Source organism: Hakea prostrata, chromosome 8 (genome assembly GCF_041222555.1).
Source record: "Hakea prostrata isolate BN-2017 chromosome 8, UWA_Hpros_2, whole genome shotgun sequence".
NCBI lineage: Eukaryota > Viridiplantae > Streptophyta > Magnoliopsida > Proteales > Proteaceae > Hakea > Hakea prostrata.
Window position 1 is genome coordinate 5,562,739 of NC_142607.1, and position 17,962 is coordinate 5,580,700.

General features: G+C 38.4%; 3 protein-coding genes and 1 non-coding gene across 4 annotated transcripts; 2 read left to right on the forward strand and 2 right to left on the reverse strand.

Moving 5' to 3' along the window:
• The first annotated feature begins 2,383 nt into the window (after positions 1-2,383).
• On the forward strand, positions 2,384-3,444 carry LOC149006465 (uncharacterized). Its single transcript, XM_089166977.1, has 3 exons — positions 2,384-2,744; positions 2,871-3,011; positions 3,204-3,444. The coding sequence occupies exons 1-3, from the start codon at positions 2,577-2,579 to the stop codon at positions 3,369-3,371; spliced, it is 477 nt and encodes a 158-aa protein (XP_089023103.1). The 5' UTR covers positions 2,384-2,576; the 3' UTR covers positions 3,372-3,444.
• Positions 3,445-10,185: 6,741 nt separating this feature from the next.
• On the reverse strand, positions 10,186-10,289 carry LOC149006466 (small nucleolar RNA Z279/snoR105/snoR108). The gene has a single exon (XR_016175389.1). It is a non-coding gene; the product is annotated as a small nucleolar RNA Z279/snoR105/snoR108 (small nucleolar RNA).
• A 317-nt stretch (positions 10,290-10,606) lies between these two features.
• Positions 10,607-11,534, forward strand: LOC149006467 (uncharacterized). The gene is made up of 3 exons (XM_089166270.1): positions 10,607-10,830; positions 10,965-11,105; positions 11,202-11,534. The coding sequence occupies exons 1-3, from the start codon at positions 10,669-10,671 to the stop codon at positions 11,358-11,360; spliced, it is 462 nt and encodes a 153-aa protein (XP_089022396.1). The 5' UTR covers positions 10,607-10,668; the 3' UTR covers positions 11,361-11,534.
• Positions 11,535-13,622: 2,088 nt separating this feature from the next.
• LOC149006468 (peroxiredoxin-2B) lies at positions 13,623-16,557 on the reverse strand. Its single transcript, XM_089166620.1, has 3 exons — positions 16,221-16,557; positions 15,274-15,353; positions 13,623-14,177 (listed from the first exon to the last, which is right to left on the reverse strand). The coding sequence occupies exons 1-3, from the start codon at positions 16,373-16,375 to the stop codon at positions 13,924-13,926; spliced, it is 489 nt and encodes a 162-aa protein (XP_089022746.1). The 5' UTR covers positions 16,376-16,557; the 3' UTR covers positions 13,623-13,923.
• Between the last annotated feature and the right edge of the window lie 1,405 nt (positions 16,558-17,962).

Consider the following 17,962-nt stretch of genomic DNA (forward strand, 5'->3'; position numbering starts at 1 on the left):
CTTGATGTCTTGCTTTAAATTGTCGGCTTCAACTCTTATGGATACTGAACGTGCTATGAGATCATTTTTTTGGTCTTCTGGTAACCGGAAGCATTTTCATACTTTGGACTGGAAAACCATATGTTCTCTTAAATCTGAAGGTGGATTAAATATCCGCAATCTTCATGCATTCAACCTCGCTCTTCTGTCTCCGAAGGCATGGGAACTTCTTCAGTCTCCATCATCTTGGTGGGGAAGACTGATGTTACAAAAGTACTGCAAAAACAAATCTTTTATGGAAGTGGAACCTAAAGCTTTTGATTCTTGGGGCTGGAAATCGATTCTACTAGGCCACGATCTTCTTCATAAGGGTATATTTATGCAAGTAGGCAATGGTAAACTCATTCATCTTTGGACAGACAAATGGATCCCGAATGCTCTCCCGGACAAGGGATGTTTCCCTTTTGCTTGGACAGGTCCTCACAAAGTTGCTCAGTTGATCAACCCACAAAATCACTCTTGGAATCGAGACCTTTTATATAAATGGTGGCCTAGTCATATGGTGGAAAAATTCTTGCCATTCCAATTCCTCACTTGGAACTGGTAGATCGCATTATTTGGCCCAGCACAGCCTCAGGACAGTTCACTGTGAAATCGGCCTATAGGTTGGCTTGTGATTCGTCATCTGATCATAGACAACGGTCAAATGTTCAATGGAGATCCCTATGGCAATTACCACTGTCGCCTCGAGCGATACATTTTCTATGGAAGTTGTTACATAACAAACTCCCAACGGCTGATCTTCTAATAGCTCGTGGCTGTTCAGTCCCGTCTTCATGCTTATTCTGTGGGGAACAATCGTTTTCTGCTGATCATATCTTCCTAAAATGTCGGCATGTGATAGAAATCTGGAATGGTCTGCAAGTGGGAGCTTTACTAAGTGTAGATTCCATCGTAGAGGGGGTCCAGCAGTGTATCTCTCTCGCCCAAAAAAGGGATGACACGGAAAAATTATTCAACATTCTCACTTCCCTATGGCTCATATGGAAATCATATACAAACCTTATAGGTTCTACTACAGCTGTTCTTCCTACACAACTCAAATTCCAAGTCTGGAAGGGTTTGCAATTCTATTTACAGGCTCACTCCAGCAAGCAGGCGTCAGCTGAAACCTATGGTCTCATCAAATGGATCCCCCTGACAACAAATTCACAAAGATTAACACTGAAGGATCTTTCTTACAAGAGAAGGGACTTGCAGGTTATGGAGGCATTGCTAGAAATCAACAGGGCAAAATGATCTATGCTTTTGGCTATGGAACAACTACTCACGATATCCTCACACTTGAAGCACTAGCATTGTGTCAGGCATTAATATGAGCCCTTGAATTTAAGTTGTCTCGCATATCGCTGGAATGTGACAATCAGGCCTTAATCACTATTATTCATAAAAGCCCATGTGAAGTACCTTGGAAACTATACCCCATCATTTCAGACATCAGACAGCTGGCAAATTCTTTTGCGTGTGCTACTTTCACTCATATTCCTCGGGAAGCAAATTTCGTGGCGGATGCTTTGGCAAAAGAGGGCGCGATCACTCAAGAGGTTGTGTTATACGTTCAAACTCCACCCACTCATATATTGTCTTTTATGTGTTTTGATATGCTTTCTTTAGGTTGTAAGCGTGGCTTTTCCTTTTAATAAAGTTTACTGTTACCAAAAAAAAATGTAGGGTTGGGCTGGGTTGGCCTGAGGGCTAAATCCAATTCTACCCAACCTTGTCAAGGCTAGTAATTTTGTAATCCAAACCTGTCCTACGGATTAAAAAAATAGACTAGGATCCTATCGGGCTCAGGGTAGGTTTGGGCTGATCTGGGCTAGCATGATTTAATTGACACGGTGACACCCTTATTAAAAAGCTCAATCCAACTCTATTTTGTTGTGGCTCTAGTCACAATGAGATCATGAAACTGAGGAATAGAATTTGACAAGATTACGAGCACGATGTACTTAGCTAACCTAGGACCTTGCTCTGTGAATGAGCAGGACATGAGGTATCTCGATAGTTCGATGTCAAAATTTCAGTCGAGATCAAATATTGACTGTTTGTTTCGATCGAGTTTTTTTAGAAGCAACAACGGTCGAGATTTGATCTGGACCAAAATTTCAGCATTGAACGGTCAAGATTGCTTTGCTGAACTTACGTAATAACAAAGCTCAAATCTCGACCAAAAATTTGGCATCGAAACGGTGGAGATTGCTTTGCTGAAGCTGCATATTATCAATTGCAACTCACCCACGAGTTTCACACGCAGTTATGAACGTAGTCTTCTCTTCTTGTGTTTTTGGTTCAAAAATATAGTCTTCACGACCCCAGAAAATATAAGTCTTTGGCTTTGGCGGAAAGTCCACCTGGTTGAAAATTTGACGGATTTTCAAAAGAGACCTTCTTAGCAGATGTTGATTTGATCGTTCTTTGTCCCCAAAAGGGCATGGATCTCGCATTATATAACATATAGAGATGTCGTCGTCTGGAAAGTGATTCTTTACGAAGAGATCGAATCATCGAAGGAAGAATCAGTGAGCGACACAGAGACGATGGAAAACGAATCGATCTACATGGAAGAAGCGAAGAAATGGTTAGAACAGCTTGGGCGGAGACGCTTCAACCAAGATATCCAGTATATTTCTCTCCAGGGTATCCAAATCGTACAGGCTGAGAAGGGTTCGATACTTTTCAATCACTCTCTTCACAAACAATTAGCTGTAATTCTCAACTCATCTAACCCTTAATCTTTTCTGGGTGTTCTCTTATCGTCGTCTTCTTCTCTCTCTCTGTGGCTTACCTGAAATTGGATTCTTTCTTTTGGGTGGGTTTTTCAAAATCTGCAGGATAAAGCAGGGAATTGTCATGTGGGAGCCATAGCAGCCATAATCGATGCAGTTGGTGCTACGGCTATAGCGGTTTACACAGGCTACCTCAAAGTTTCTGTTGATTTCAGTATTTCTTACTTCTCAACGATTAAGATCGAGGTTTCTTCTTTTGATTCAATTCCCAAAAGTTTGTTCTTATAATCACCATTCTCAGTCTTATATGGTTTTCAATTTGAATTGCTCAGAATAGCGGTTCCCAGTTGTGATTTTCTGGGTTGGCTGTGTTAGAATTTTGATTGAGACCCATTTTACAGTGAATTAGTTGAATAAATCTCTATGAAAACACTGCAGGAGGAGGTGGAGATTGAAGCTAAGGTCGCAGCACACAGAGGAAAGCTTTCATTGACAACAGTGGAGTTTAGGAGGAAGAAGGATGGGATGGTAGTTGCTTTGGGTAAGCAATGGATGTCTCAAATTCCTGCCATTCCAGGTGTTCAAGTTCACCGAACAAAGCTTTGATTTCAAACCAGAAATTAACTTCAAAAGGGGAAGAAGGCGCTTTGATTTCAACAGAAAATTTTAACTTCAAACAGAGCAGTCAGTTTCTTTATTCTTTAGATTCTAAAGACTTTAAGCTTCATTTTTTTTTTTAAGAAACTTTAAGGTTTTTTTAGACCTTCATTTTCTTCTCTTGTTTTGTGGAATGTTGTTCCAATGCCTCTCACCCCCAATAGAAAATGAGCAAATGCAGTTCAGAACTCTACGTTCGACTCGTCTTCGTCTTCCTCTACCATCTACAACACTTCTGTTCTTCCATTCTTACATCATCATGATTTCCATTCTTACACAATATTATTATTTTTCACTCTCCTTTACCATCTCTTCTCTTAGAATATTAAGAAAATGTTACAAAATAAATAAATAAATAAGACTAATTGAGAGTAATGGTATCGGTAATAAAGAATTTAATTGACAAATTGAATAACTCAGGGGTGGCATTAAAAATTTTTGTTATAATGCCTCCCATCCATCCCCAGTCGAAAATGACAAAATGTAGTTCAGAACAGAATAGGCCACAGCCGGAATGCTGTGGGAGGAATTTTTTAGAAGGTTTCAGTTATTGAAAGCTTTAATCCTTGCATTTCATGAACCTATCTCACGACAGAAAATGAGAAACTTTTAAGGTCATACAAGAGAATTGCTCCGCATTCTGCAATTATTCAATCTTGCAATGATGAAGAAGCTATTTAGTGTCACAGACCACTTGGCCCCATTAACATTGATCAAGCTCCTCTGCATGGACTAAAACCAATTTACTACCCAGTGAAAATTCAAGCAGAAGGAGGGTTATCTCAGAGAAGTGCTTTTGAGTAGGGATTTACCAGTATTATCACAAATAATCTCTCATATGTTTGAGAGAAAGGGTAGAAAACGAATTGCTGACTATGTAAGGGATTTAAAACTTCTGGTCTTGAAGCTTTCAGATGGAGACCTTATCCTTATTTGAGTGATTTTAAATTTGAAATTCAAATTATTCAAATGTCTTCTGGGCAAGAAAGTTATCCAAATACCCTTAGTGGGTGAATGTGTTCTCTCTTCACCCATCTTCTTCTTATCTCTCACCAGAAACCACTAGACCCCCTACCCCTGTTGGAGATAACCACCGTTGGCAATCTCTCTCTCTCTCTCTCTCCACTGCAGCCCTTCTTCTTTGACCACCACCTTAAAGCGTTTCCAGATTTAAAGTTTGAGTAAGGGTGGGACGATATGGTAGAACAATTAGGGTTTTCTGTACTGATCACTCATGACATGGGAGACCCCAAAGGTGAAATCATTTGCATTGGCGGTGGAATCGAATGAAGCTCGCCAAGTGAAACCGAACCGAAGGCTCTGAAAGGAGATTATGTGCTAGTTTATGTGGTGTTAGGGTTTATAGAAATGTCAGTTTCTATGGGCTTATACATTGTGACACATTAGTTGAAGCATTCCCCAAATGTGCTGCCCAACAAGATGAAGACATCAAGTTTGTAGGAGCTAGAAAACCCAAATAATGTGATGCAAGACTGAAAATTTTCAAGTCAAGTCTTTTTTTGGAAAGTGGCTCATGTTGAGGAATTTTTTTTTTTTTTTTTGAACTGAGGTTCATCCAGGCCAGCTTGCGCGCACCACGATTTACTCATGTTCAGGAATTGGATCATAGGGATCAGCCCACACTTGATTCGATCAAGGGCGACAAATTTGCCACGGAAGAATATATTCATCAAAATCTCTCAAAATTTAAAGTGGCCCAATTTGATTCTTCCTGTATTTTAGTTTTAGCTTTTATGGGGTTGTTATTTTCACCATATTTCTGGTGGGTGAAGCTGGAGGTGGGGATGGTTGTCTCATGCAGGGAGAAGGGTTTGGTGGTTTTTGCCGATGGTGGCGGTTTTCGGTGAGAGATGGGAAGAAGATGGAAGAAGAGAGAATACGTTCACCACCTAAGAGTATTTAGGTAATTTTTCTGTTCAAATAGCATTTGGATAATTTAAATAGCTTAAATAAAAATAAGGGTATTTAAGTAATTTACTTGTCATTTAATAGTAAAACTTAAATATAGAATTTTTCAAGTAGATGATCACTAGTTTTAACTCAATAACAGTGAATGTAACCCAAAAAAAAAAAATGAAACAAAAAAAAGACATAGAACATGTAGCGATCGAGATGGCCATTGATGCTTGCTCCTGCACCTTCGTTGCACCTTAATAACTGAAATGTATTCAGCCGAAACAAGTGGCGACAGTTAAAATAGAGAGAGAGGTCCCAAGGTTTCACCCTCGCTCTGCTTTATAAAACAAAATTTTTACTTCTCATTGATCCGTAGAAGACGACGGAAGCCGTGGGTGTGTAGAGACCAGAAATCATAAGGAGGAGTGGGGGACGATGGGGAACGAAGCGATCTACTTGGAACAAATGAAGAAATTGATAGAAAACAACAAAACAGAAGCCATTGGTATCCGGTACCTGATGCTTTGTGCTCTCCAGATCGTTACAGCCCAAAAGGGTTCGGTGCTCTGCAGATGCGTCCTTCCCAGAGTATTAGCGGTAATTTGTCTTCCTTTCTGTCCCTGTGTCCCTGTGTATTCCATTGATGGTGGGAATTTCACAATCTACAGGATAGAACAGGGAATTGTCATGTGGGAGCAATAGCTTCCGTGATTGATTCAATTGGAGCTCTAGCTGTAAAAATTTACACAGGCGGTTTTCAAGTGTCTGTCAATCTCGACGTTTCGTACTTCGCAACTGTAAAGATCGAGGTTTCTCTTCTTCCATTTCAATTGCCCATTTAGCTTTCTTTCCCAATTCCCAGTTGGGTTGTATAAAATTTGGATAGGCAGTTATTAATAATTGCAGGAAGAAGTGGAGATTGAAGCTAAGGTGGTGGCATACAGAGGAAAGCTCTCGTCGACCACAGTCGAATTTAGGAGAAAGAAGGATGCAGAGGTGATTGCTTTGGGTAAGCTATGGGTCTGTCAAGCTAACCCCATTCCAGGTTTCCAAAACAAACTTTTATTTGGGGGTGGGCCCAAAAAAAAAAAAAACAAAAAAATTTTTTTAAATTCTTTGCCCACTAATTTTCTTGGTTTTAGTAATATATCTCTATTTGGGTTTTTCTTGATTTTTCTTGATGTGAATGTAGGCTTAACAATGAATATCAAACCACGTTAATTATTAAACTTGTTATTATATAAATATTTATGATAAATTTAACATGGAAGTAAAGCATAGTTGAATTTGTTTCATTTATGATAAATTTAACACTTCTATTCTTTCATTCTTACATCCTCATGATTTTCTATTCTTGTACAATATATATTTTTTTTACTCTTCTTTGCCATATTCTTCTCTTAGAATATTGATAAAATATTAAAAATAGATAAATAAAAATAATTGAGAGAAATTATGTTAGTAATAGGGAATTTGATTGACAAATTGAATTACTCACGGAGTGGCATAGACATTTATATTAGGGGTAATTCATGGGGTGACATTGAAAATTTCCCTTATAATGCCTCCCAATTAAAACTCCAGTAAAACAAAGACTTCTGGTACCAGTCAACCAAATGACTTTTGATCTTGAAGCTTTCAGATAAAGGCATCGATGGCTGGTTCGATTTGGTTTTTTTGGTTCAATTTGTGTTTAAGGAAACCAAAACTAATACATTAAAAGAGTTTTTTACACGGTACTTACTATTATTGGAGTGAAACTAGTGACCGTCCACTATTATGCTAAGAATTATGTGACACCCAAGGTTCGACATGTCAACTGTGTCGCCGTGTCGGACCCTGACGACTCGGGCAACATGTCGCCAGAAGTTGGTCGACATTTGGCTGTTGATTATGGGAAACAAACACCGGATTTGCTTCTTCTCTTTCTTTCTCATCCTCTGTTCCTGCTTCTTCTAGAATTAGAGCATGGGACTTCTCGCCATTAATGTCTTCTTCTTACTCCTCTGCGTCTTCGCATTTGCTGCAGGTAAGCAAACAAATTGGTGATCGATATGTATTGTACCTTGGGTAGAACCAACAAACCTTATGGCAGAGTAGGTGTCAGTGATTTGAGAGGATTTAACAAGAAGGGCAAGAATATGGGTGGCTTCTTGGAGAGAGAGAGAGAGAGAGAGAGAGAGAGAGAGAGAGGGGGTTATTGTTGGAGTTTGTTTTCTTTGCGAATTTTGTGAACGGAACAGTTGTGAATATCCAGAATGGTTGTAGACAGGGGAAGTCATTGAAATTAAGAGCTAGAGGTGACCGTCATGTAATCTGATCGTCGTTGCTCGGAGGCGAAGAAGACCAAAAATCTTGAAATGGGTTTTGAGATAGTGCTTCGTTCAAGCCGATGGATCCAATTCATTTATGTTTTAAAAAATAATCTGCAGGTTAGGGTTTTTATCTTGGTTTTTTTTCATTTTTTTCTTCGATCCGGAATTGTAGAAGATGTTGCAGCGATCGGTTCTGGCGCCATTCTTGACGAAAACATATCAGTTGGTGGAAGACCCGATCACCGACGACGTGACCTCCTCTTGCTCCTGCGTAGTCCTGCTCCTCCACCAGCACCGACACTGATGCCAAGCACCGGCAGATTCCGACGTGCAACAGGTCATCTTCGCCCGATGCTTCGAAAAAGTCGACCGTCGAATCGGCAATATATCGCCGATAAAATGTTGAGTCGGTGTCCCTAGGGGTGTCGTGTCGCCCCCAAGTGACACCTCGATATTTCGCCTCGTGTCGGCGATACCATGGTGACACCTACTTAAAAAATTATATGCTACCCAAGGTTAAGTTTTGCAGTTAAGTGGTAAGTAAATTACCTAAATGCCATTATCCATATTATTTAAATACTTTTAAATTCAAAATTCAAATTATCCAAATACCCTTAAATGGGTGAATGTATTATCCCTTCACCCATCTTCTTCCTATCCCTCACCGGAAACCACTAGACCCCCTCCCCCTACTGGAGACAACCATTGTTAGCGATTTCTTTCTCTCTCTCCACTGCAATCCTTCTTCTCTGACCACCACCTTAAAGCATTTCCAAATTTAAAATTTGAGTAAGGGTGGGGCATATGGTAGAACAATTGGGGTTTTCTGTACTGATCACTCATGACATGGAAGACCCCAAATGTGAAATCATTTGCAATGGCAGTGGAATCAAATGAAGCTCGCCAAGTGAAACCGAAGGCTCTGAAGGGAGATTATGTGCTACTTTATGTGGTGTTAGGGTTTATAGAAATGTCAATGTCTATGGGATTATACATTGTGACGCATTAGTTGAATCATTCCCCAAATGTGCTGGCCAGCAAGAAGAAGAGATCAAGTTTGCCAGAGCTGGAAAACCCGAATAATGTGATGCAAGACTGAAAAATTTCATGTCAAGTTGTTTTTCAAGAAGGTGGCTCATGTTCAGGAATCGGATCATAGGGATCAACCCATACCTGATCTGATCAAGGGTGACAAATTTGCCGAGTAAGAATATATTCATCAAAATCTCTCAAAATTTCAAGTGGCGCAACTTGATTCTTCTTGTATTTTAGTTTTATTTTTATGGAGTCACCATTTTCATCAGATTTCCAGTGGGTGAATAATGCAAGGAGAAGCTGGAGGTGGGGGCAGTTGTCTCGGGCAAGGGGAGGGGTTTTGTGGTTTTTGAGATGGTGGGCAGTTTCAGCGAGGGATGGGAAGAAGATGGATGAATCGAGAATACCTTCACCGTCACCATCACCGTCTAAGGGCATTTGAATAATTTTACTACCCAAAGGGCATTTGGACATTTTAAATTTTAAATGACTTAAATAAAGGTAAAAGTATTTAGGTAATTTTACTTGTCATTTAATAGTAAAACTTAAATGTAATAATTTATAATTTTTCAAGTGGGTGACATGTAATTTACAACTTAATAGTAGGTAATTACTAGTTTCAACCAATAATAGTGAATGTGGTGTAAAAAAATCATTAAAGAAAGGGTTGTTTGATTTAAGTTTTGTCTCGGTTAAGATTGGCTTGGTTTTAATTTGGTTCCAACTTAAAGTTAGCATGAGAAGCATGGAAATGGAGCAGTTAGACATGCTTTCGTGGGGTGGAGATATACATGTTCTTTTAAGCTTCAAAATAGAGTACATGCTATATACGGATAATTTTTTTTTATCAATTGAAATTGCTTCCTCTCGTGTTTTAAAGATAGCACGTTCATCAACGGGGGTTGGTCCAAGTGGTAAGCAACTTGGTCCGCTTAAGCAAGGTTCCGGTATTGAAACCTTGTGGATGTAAAAAATCCCCGCTGGGTAACTCACCCACCACAGCCAGCCAGGTGTGCGACCCAGGGTCGAACACCGGATTAGTCAAGGCAAAGCCTTGGAACCTGGGGTGGGCAACCAAAAAAAAAAAAAAAAAAAAGATAACTCGTTGCCTGCCTACCTCAAAAATATGCGTATAAGATATAGAGCAAATTTTAATGGTGCTCCAAAATGGAGGCCTTAAAGCACGGACACCTCACTTTATGTTTAAAAAGTTCAAAAACCCTAAAATTAAATTTTCGTTTGGATATATTTGTTAAATTTATCACTGAAAACAATTAAGTTACTATTTATTTTCAAAAAATATTCCTATAATAAATAGTATCTGAAAAGTTTTCAAGGACAAATTGGACAAATATATTTAATAAAAATTTAATTTTGAGGTCTCCATGTTTTTTAAACATAAGGTAAAATATCAGTGTTTTAAGTCCTCCATTTTGAGATGCCATTGCAATTTAGTCTAAAATATACCATTTTTTTTTTCTTTTTTTTCTTTTATAGGGATCAGATTGGTGACTTTAGGGTGCCCCTGTGTCGTAACCAGGCTTGGGGCGAGCACCCCTCACGCAATGGAATTGCGAGTCATGACCACTCATCACATCCCGTTTCTGCCTGAAGGATCATATATACCATGGAGCGAGATGGCCATTCATGCTTCCTAATGTACCTTCGTTGCACAGTTGCACCTTAACCGAAATGTGTGCAGCAGAAACAGGTGGCAAAAGATAAAATAGATAGAGGTTATGGAATCATCAGATGGGTTGGGTTTTATGAATCATTAATCCGTAGAAGACGACGGAAGCCAGGGTGTTATGGAATTGCCAGGTAAGCATGCCAGTTAGGACAGTTATTGATTAGTTGACTCTTATGCGTGGATTGTAATCTTGAGTATAAATTCTTCTTAGATCTAATAAAATTGGTTGTTTTCTAAACCCTAACACATGGGTGTGTAGAGACCAGAAAGCATAAGGAGGAGTGGGACGATGGGGAACGAACCGATCTACTTGGAACAAGCGAAGAAATTGATAGAAAACATCAAAACAGAAGCCTTTCGTATCCCGTACCTGATGCTTAGTTCTCTCCAGATCGTTACAGCTCAAAAGGGTTCGATGCTCTGCAGATGTATCCTTCCCAGAGAATTCGCTGTAATTGTCTTCGTTTCTCTCCCAGTGACCTAATCTCTTAATTTTTCCCTTTCGTTTTTTAGGCTTCTGGGTCAGAGTCAGAACCGTTGTGTGATTTCTTGCTGATTTGATGGTGGGAATTTCACAATCTACAGGATAGAACAGGAAATTGTCATGTGGGGGCGATAGCTTCCTTGATTGATGTAGTTGGGGCGACGGCTATAACAATTTACACAGGCGATTTTCAAGTGTCTGTCAATCTCGACGTTTCGTACTTCGCAACTGTAAAGATCGAGGTTTCTCCTCTTCCATTTCAATTGCCCATTAAGCTTTCTTTCCCAATTCCCAGTTGGCTTGTTTAAATTTGGATACCCAGTAATTTATAATTGCAGGAAGAAGTGGAGATTGAAGCTAAGGTAGTCGCACACAGAGGAAAGCTCTCGTCGACCACAGTAGAATTTAGGAGAAAGAAGAATGCAGAGGTGATTGCTTTGGGTAAGCTTTGGTTCTCTCAAGTTAACGCCATTCCAGGTTTCAGAACGAGGCTCTGATTTTGGGGGTTGACCTCAAAATCACAAATCACTGTAGCATCTTCTCTGAAATGTTACGCCTGTCCACACTAATTTTCATGTTTTTAGTAATGTCTTTCATTATAAGCACGAAACTCAAAACTGTTCAATTTATACTTCAGTTCTGTTACAAAGCTCCCAATCCAGACTTCACAGTTTTAAGGGTGTCGATTCGGTACGGTACCGGTAATTCGATAATGATACGGTATTGAATTTGAAAACCTCATTCCGAAACCACATCGTACCGAATTTATATGGTACGGTATGAAACCGTATTTTAGAAAACGATACGATATAAAAACGCTATGAAATCGGTATTAAAAACGGCATGGTTCGGTATACGGTTACGTTTTGTTACCGTAGGAAACTCATTCTTTTTGTCATTAAACAAAGATCCATCCTACGAGAAGTGGTCATGTGCTGATGTTCCATGACATCAAGTCTCATTTTTTCTTTTTGTGATTCAACAAATTAATCATTTGATCCATTCGACGGGAGATAATGATCAGTTGCTTACGTTCCATGTTTGACATCAAGGGATTCAAGGCTTGTGCTTTCTGTTTTGTAATTAAAGAATAAATATAAATTTGGAAAGAAACTTATATATCATATAAACAATCTTTGGAAGAGCATGGTTGCAAACAACTTGCAACGGAGTAAATTGTGTTGCTTAGGCAGCTTGTTGGGAACTTGATTTGGTCGATGGATGCGTCTGTATTATCGTGTTGTTTTTTGTGCTTTCATGCTTGATCTTAATCAGTAACTTGATGAGCAACCTTTAGAGTTTAGATGGGTCAAGATAGAATGACCATAGTAAGCTTCAATCAAATCCGTGAAGTTGTTCAACCAACCCAGATTCACTTCTGGAATTCGAATTCCTTGGAGCTAGCTCCTTCCTGTTGTGCTTGATGTAGAAGGCATACAAAGGGGCAAAGGGCTGGATAAAGAGAAGTAACCCGGTGTCTTGTCATATGCTTACTGTAATAACTTAGTAGGCTTTAAACTTTAAAATAAAATTACAAAAGACTAACCTTCAAAACGGTATTCGGTAATTTGTACAGCATATGGTATATACCGACGGTACACCGTTTGAAACCGAAACCATACCATACCATTCACGATTTTGATACAAACTTCGAATTTGAAACGGGGATAATTTGATACAAACCGCATCCGAATTTGAAACACCAGGTTAAAGTACGATATCATGGTAGGTGGTTTTAAGCGCGCACGTTTGTTTGTGTATGATTAAACGGTTTCGGTTGGGTCAAATATGGATACGTATCGGCAGACGAGGCGGGGTTAACACCTTCTTCACACCATCTGTTTTCTTTTAATCGTGATATGATTTTACTTGTTCACCCACACATAACAAATTTATATAAAATCATAATATTATTTTTAATATTCATTTTAAAATGTTAAACAATATTTTGATATCACCATATTACCCCAAATTATATGACCGAAATTTTCTTTCAAATTAAAAAAAACTCTTGTATGACCATTGTATCACTCTATAACCAATGTAAGCATATAAACAAATTAATTTGACTTTAATCAGTTTATTGCATACCTTCACTAATAGTTTGAAGTGTGAAAGTGCCTAGTAAAATTTTGATTTTGGAAGGGGTGCGCCACGTTTATAATGGAAATCAAGGAGACTCACATAAAAAAATTCTTACAATTATTATTTAAGATTTCAAATAAATTTATTAAGTGAGTAGAATTATAAAAGTAAATTTAAAACAAAAGAAAACTTTAAATGTGGAAAAAGGCTTTGTAAGATTTTAATTTTGAAGGGGGTGCGCTGAAATTATAATTGAAATGGAGAGGACTCATGTAAAAATACTCTTAATTATAAGGCTTTCTATCACTATAAACTCAGAATTGATATGAGAAATTTTCTGTCCGATTCCAGTGACAAAATGGGTTAACAACTTTAAATTTATTTTAGAGAACATCCGCGACTAGTGGCTCCAGTTTCAGTAACAGATGCTGTTCAGAAAAGTCAGTAATAGATATCGATCGGGCCGAACAAACCCTAAAAGGCTAAAACAAGACTATATGAAGAATATTCCCAGGAAAATTAGCTCTGTATCAACCTGTCAAAACGATGGGGAAATGTGACCACAAGGGACCACCCCAAGTCCCCAATCCTTGAAACCCTGGACCACACATTAATGAAATATGAAGAAGAAATGCCTATTCAGTTGCTCCATGTAACCCTCCTGGACCTCAAAATTAAACAGCAACCAAAGATAACTTCATACATGAAATTAACCACAGCATCCTCAAACGATTTCATTGCAAGGGCTCAAGCCATAAGATTCTGTCCAGAGATACACCTGGGTACTTACACATATGAAAACAACCATAGCATCTCTAAGACACTATTATTGCTCTAGCCATACAGTTCTCCACATTCAACTCAAAATGGTAAAACAAGCAAGTTACGGTTCAATTATTTTCCTAAGATGTAACCAGGGTAGGAAGACTAGTAGCGGCAAGAGGGTATTTAAAGGCGAGAACGGGCAGGAGATAGTCACAGAGCCTTGAGAATTTCTTCTGCACTGGAGACTGTGAACTCCCCACCAGATTCAACATTAGCTACTTTCACCTTGAGGTCGTCAACCAAGAGTGCGAACCTGCGAGATCGAAGTCCAAGTCCTTTGTCTGAAAGATCAAGCTCAAGCCCCAAGGCTTTAGTGTAGTCTGCAGAACCATCAGCAAGGAACTTCACATGTTTGTTCTCTGGGTATGTCTTTGCCCATTCCTTCATCACAAAAGAGTCATTCACTGCAATTATAAATCAAATAAAGATCAGCCAATCAATACTCATAACGTTCATTATGCAGCTCCCATCCTACAATGGGATTCAAGGGAACGATAAGATGTTGCTTCCGGTTTTGTAATTAATTTGCATGGCTTTCAAGCATCAATGTGGAACAAATGATGTGTATCACCGAAGATGAACATGATGGACCAACTGTTATCGTCTAGTGCAATAGGGTTACAATTGGGAGAAACTGCAAAGCGTGAAGAGTAGTACATGATATATCAGGGCTCCATCATGTTCATCTTGGGGGTGCTAATAATATATGATATGCTGTTACGTAGAAGGCTTGACCTTGTTAGAAAAACAGAGCAAAAACACACCAACAAGACGAGATTTTACGTTGTTCACCAGAAAGATATGTCCACGGCCAAGCAGAAATGGTGCTTCACCATGAGAAACTAGATGAATATAGTTACAACTTACAACCTAACTGTTTCTCTACCCCCTCTCAAACCTTTTAAGATGCTATAAATAATTATAGGGAAAAAAACACTATTTCAAAGAAAAATGACCAAACTGTCCCTTCTACCAAAAAACAACAATTTAGGACCTTCAAACTATTTGGGACTCGCAACCAGTCATTTTGAGAAACTCGAAATTCTAAACAATACCCATCACCTATATGAGGATGGCCAATGTCAAAAGAGAGCAATCCCGATGCATTTAGGCCCTAAGACATTTCATATGGAGAAAGTTGGCCTTCACCAGAAAAGACATAAACGTCAGACTGGCTCAGCATACTATAAGACTACTTAAAAGGCTCGATCAAAGAAGTTCAAATTAGAATCTGTCAATTACGACAAGGGATCCCTGCGGAGATACAAATTCCACAACACCCCCCCCCCCCCCCCCAAAAAAAAAAAAACTAACTAACTAACTTAACTAACTTGTGCATGAACTATCAAAATGAAAGAGGTATATCTACTGATTAGGTTGAATTGAGTTTCTGTACGAAAGCATAAGCAGTGTGGGAATAGTAACCAAGTTAAAAACAGATGTATTAAGCTCTAAAATACCGAAAATGAGCATAAGTGTAAGAGGAAAGAGAAGAATTACCACTAATAAGCAGAATTTCAGCGACGCCCTTTGCCTTGAGCTCTTCAGCTTTCTCAATGAAGCCTGGCACATGCTTCATGCTGTAACACAGAGTATACAGTTCACACATTAAAGTTAGACCAGTATAAAACAATGGATCTAAGGGCTTTTTTGTTATTAATTCTCATTTTCATTTTCTACATTTTTCTTTTGTTTGATGCATTTGTATCCATTTTAAATCCTATTTTTGTTTAAAAGAATAGTAAACCCCCCACCAAAATATATAATATACTTTTTGTTTATCATAGATTCTAGGTCAAAAATTCATTTCTGTCGAGCCAATTAAAATCCAAATACAAATCGAGAGTATAATAGTAAACATGCATTCTTTTTTATGAAAACCTTATTTTTATGTCCATTTTTTTACGCCCAAACCCTAATGATCTTGCTCCCAATTTTTAATACAATTTTTTTTTTATCAATTCTTTATTTTGATATACTAAACTTATTTTTCATTCCATAACTTATTCAGGACCACCCAACCATTTTTCATTGTTGACCAAAAATGAATTCTTATATTCATTAGTTTTAATTTTTAAATAGACCAAACCCACTTCCTACATATATGTAGAGGAAAGAAATCAAACAAAAGAAAAGAAAAAAAATTCTAATCGGTTGGAAATTAGCTTCACCATATAGGTCCGGAAATGAATACTGATAAGTAAACCAGTTTGGTTAATCAACTAACACTCCCTCCGAAATCTCTACGCTAAACTCAATAGGCAAGAACCTCCTCGCGTTCTGAGTTTCAAACTCAGGGAGAGGAAGATTATCAGATGATCGAGACGATATTCCAGCCATCTAATTTAATGAATGGTAAAATACTAAAACTACCCACTATATCAGGGTAGTTAGGTTGTCGAAACAAACAAAGATTGTTAATGAGCACAGAGAAAGAGAGAAATTACCTGCAAGTAGGGGTGAAGGCGCCGGGAACTCCGAAGAGGATGATTTTTTTACCAGCAGCGAGAGAGTGAACCGAGACCTTCTGCAGCTGATCATTTTCATCGAAGAAGGCCAGGGTTCCGTCGGGGATAACATCACCAACAGCGATCGGTGCCATTCTCTCTAAGCAGTGGATTTGATTAAGATCGGAACTCGCCGGAGAAGCAAATCACCTCTACAGTAACAGCTCTACTTCAACAGTTGCAGAGCAGCGATGGCCTGAAAAGCTTTCTCACCACCGAGAGACAATCCCTACAAAGAAGGGAATTAATAAAATCGGTCCGTGAGATATTTCTTCCTAAATTCTATAAACTGTTTTATAAACCCATTTCCTTAGCTGGATTTAATATTCGTCTTGCGTCCGGCTTGAAAGCCCTAGAAGGAAGCTGGTAGCTAGGGGTTGTATGTTGTATGGTATTGTTTTGGTAGTTAAGGGTTGTTTGGTAATGTTAGTGGTGGTTAGGGCTTGTAAATTAACGTTTTTGTTTTTTTTTTTTTTTTTGGTAAATTAACGTTTTTGTTTTGATTCTTTGTTTTTACTTTTTAGATAAGAAGTGGTTTATGGGCATTTTTGTTTTGAATGTTGAAATCATGTACGGTTATGCGAGAAAAATGTTTTTATAACACAAAGATGAACGAACGAAATAGCGAAGATGCTTTGAGTTTTTAAGGTTTTAAAATAAGAGGTTATACTTTGATTAGGGGTGTCAACGGTGCGGTTTGGGTTGGTTTCGGACTGAAAAACATTTAGCCCAAATATGGCCCATTAGCAAAATAACGGTTTTGGACCGGTTTCGGTTTGATGCGGTTTGAGTTCGGACTAATTAACGGTTTGAGCTAACGGTTTAGATTCAGGTTGACTAATGGACCTAATGGTTAATGGTGTACAAGAAAAAGAATAAGAAAAAATAATTGAACATCCTACAACAAAAGTCAAAAGTTTATGGAAAGCCAAGTTGCTATTGGTCAATTTCCGTTAAAAAAATTCACTCATCCTATAGAAATTAAGAAAACTAGATATTTAAGTAGTAGAATGATTATTTGATCTTTAAATTCATGCTTAGGTTTTTTTTAATTGTCTAGACTAACTACCAAGTAGTAATATAGTGATTTAAATATTATTTAATGTAAAATTACAAAATGGAGTTGTAAAACGGGCTATAACGGGTTGCGATTCGGTTTCGGGTTTGTGCAAGCCGCGCTATCCTCACCCCAAACACAGCCCATTAAGGTTCGGTTCGGACCGGTTCGGGCTATAACGGGCCGATGTAATGCGGTTTAAATAGTTTGAACTACAAATTAACACCCCTAACTTTGATATAAAAAGGACAGGAATGCTCCTTTACTTTTTCAAGATAAATTTTTTTTCTTTTCATACTAGGCGCTTTTTATATATTGGGGGTGGGGATAGTATGTATACCATCAATAACTATCAAACCCACGACTTTTTCACAAGGGGTCTTGGTCTTTCCAATTGAGCCACCCTGCGATACAGTTTCTTTTGCATCATGTTTCTCAAAGTGGATTCAAATCTGTGCCAAAGTGCAAGTTCCTTTGAAAAATTGTGGGGGGGGGGGGGGGGGGAACAAAGAACAAATTAGATTATACATTCATGTTTTGAATTGTTTATGTTCCAAAAATGCAAAAAGCCACAAGAAAAAAGATATAATACCGTACAATCCTTGGGACTATGTTCTCCTTACAT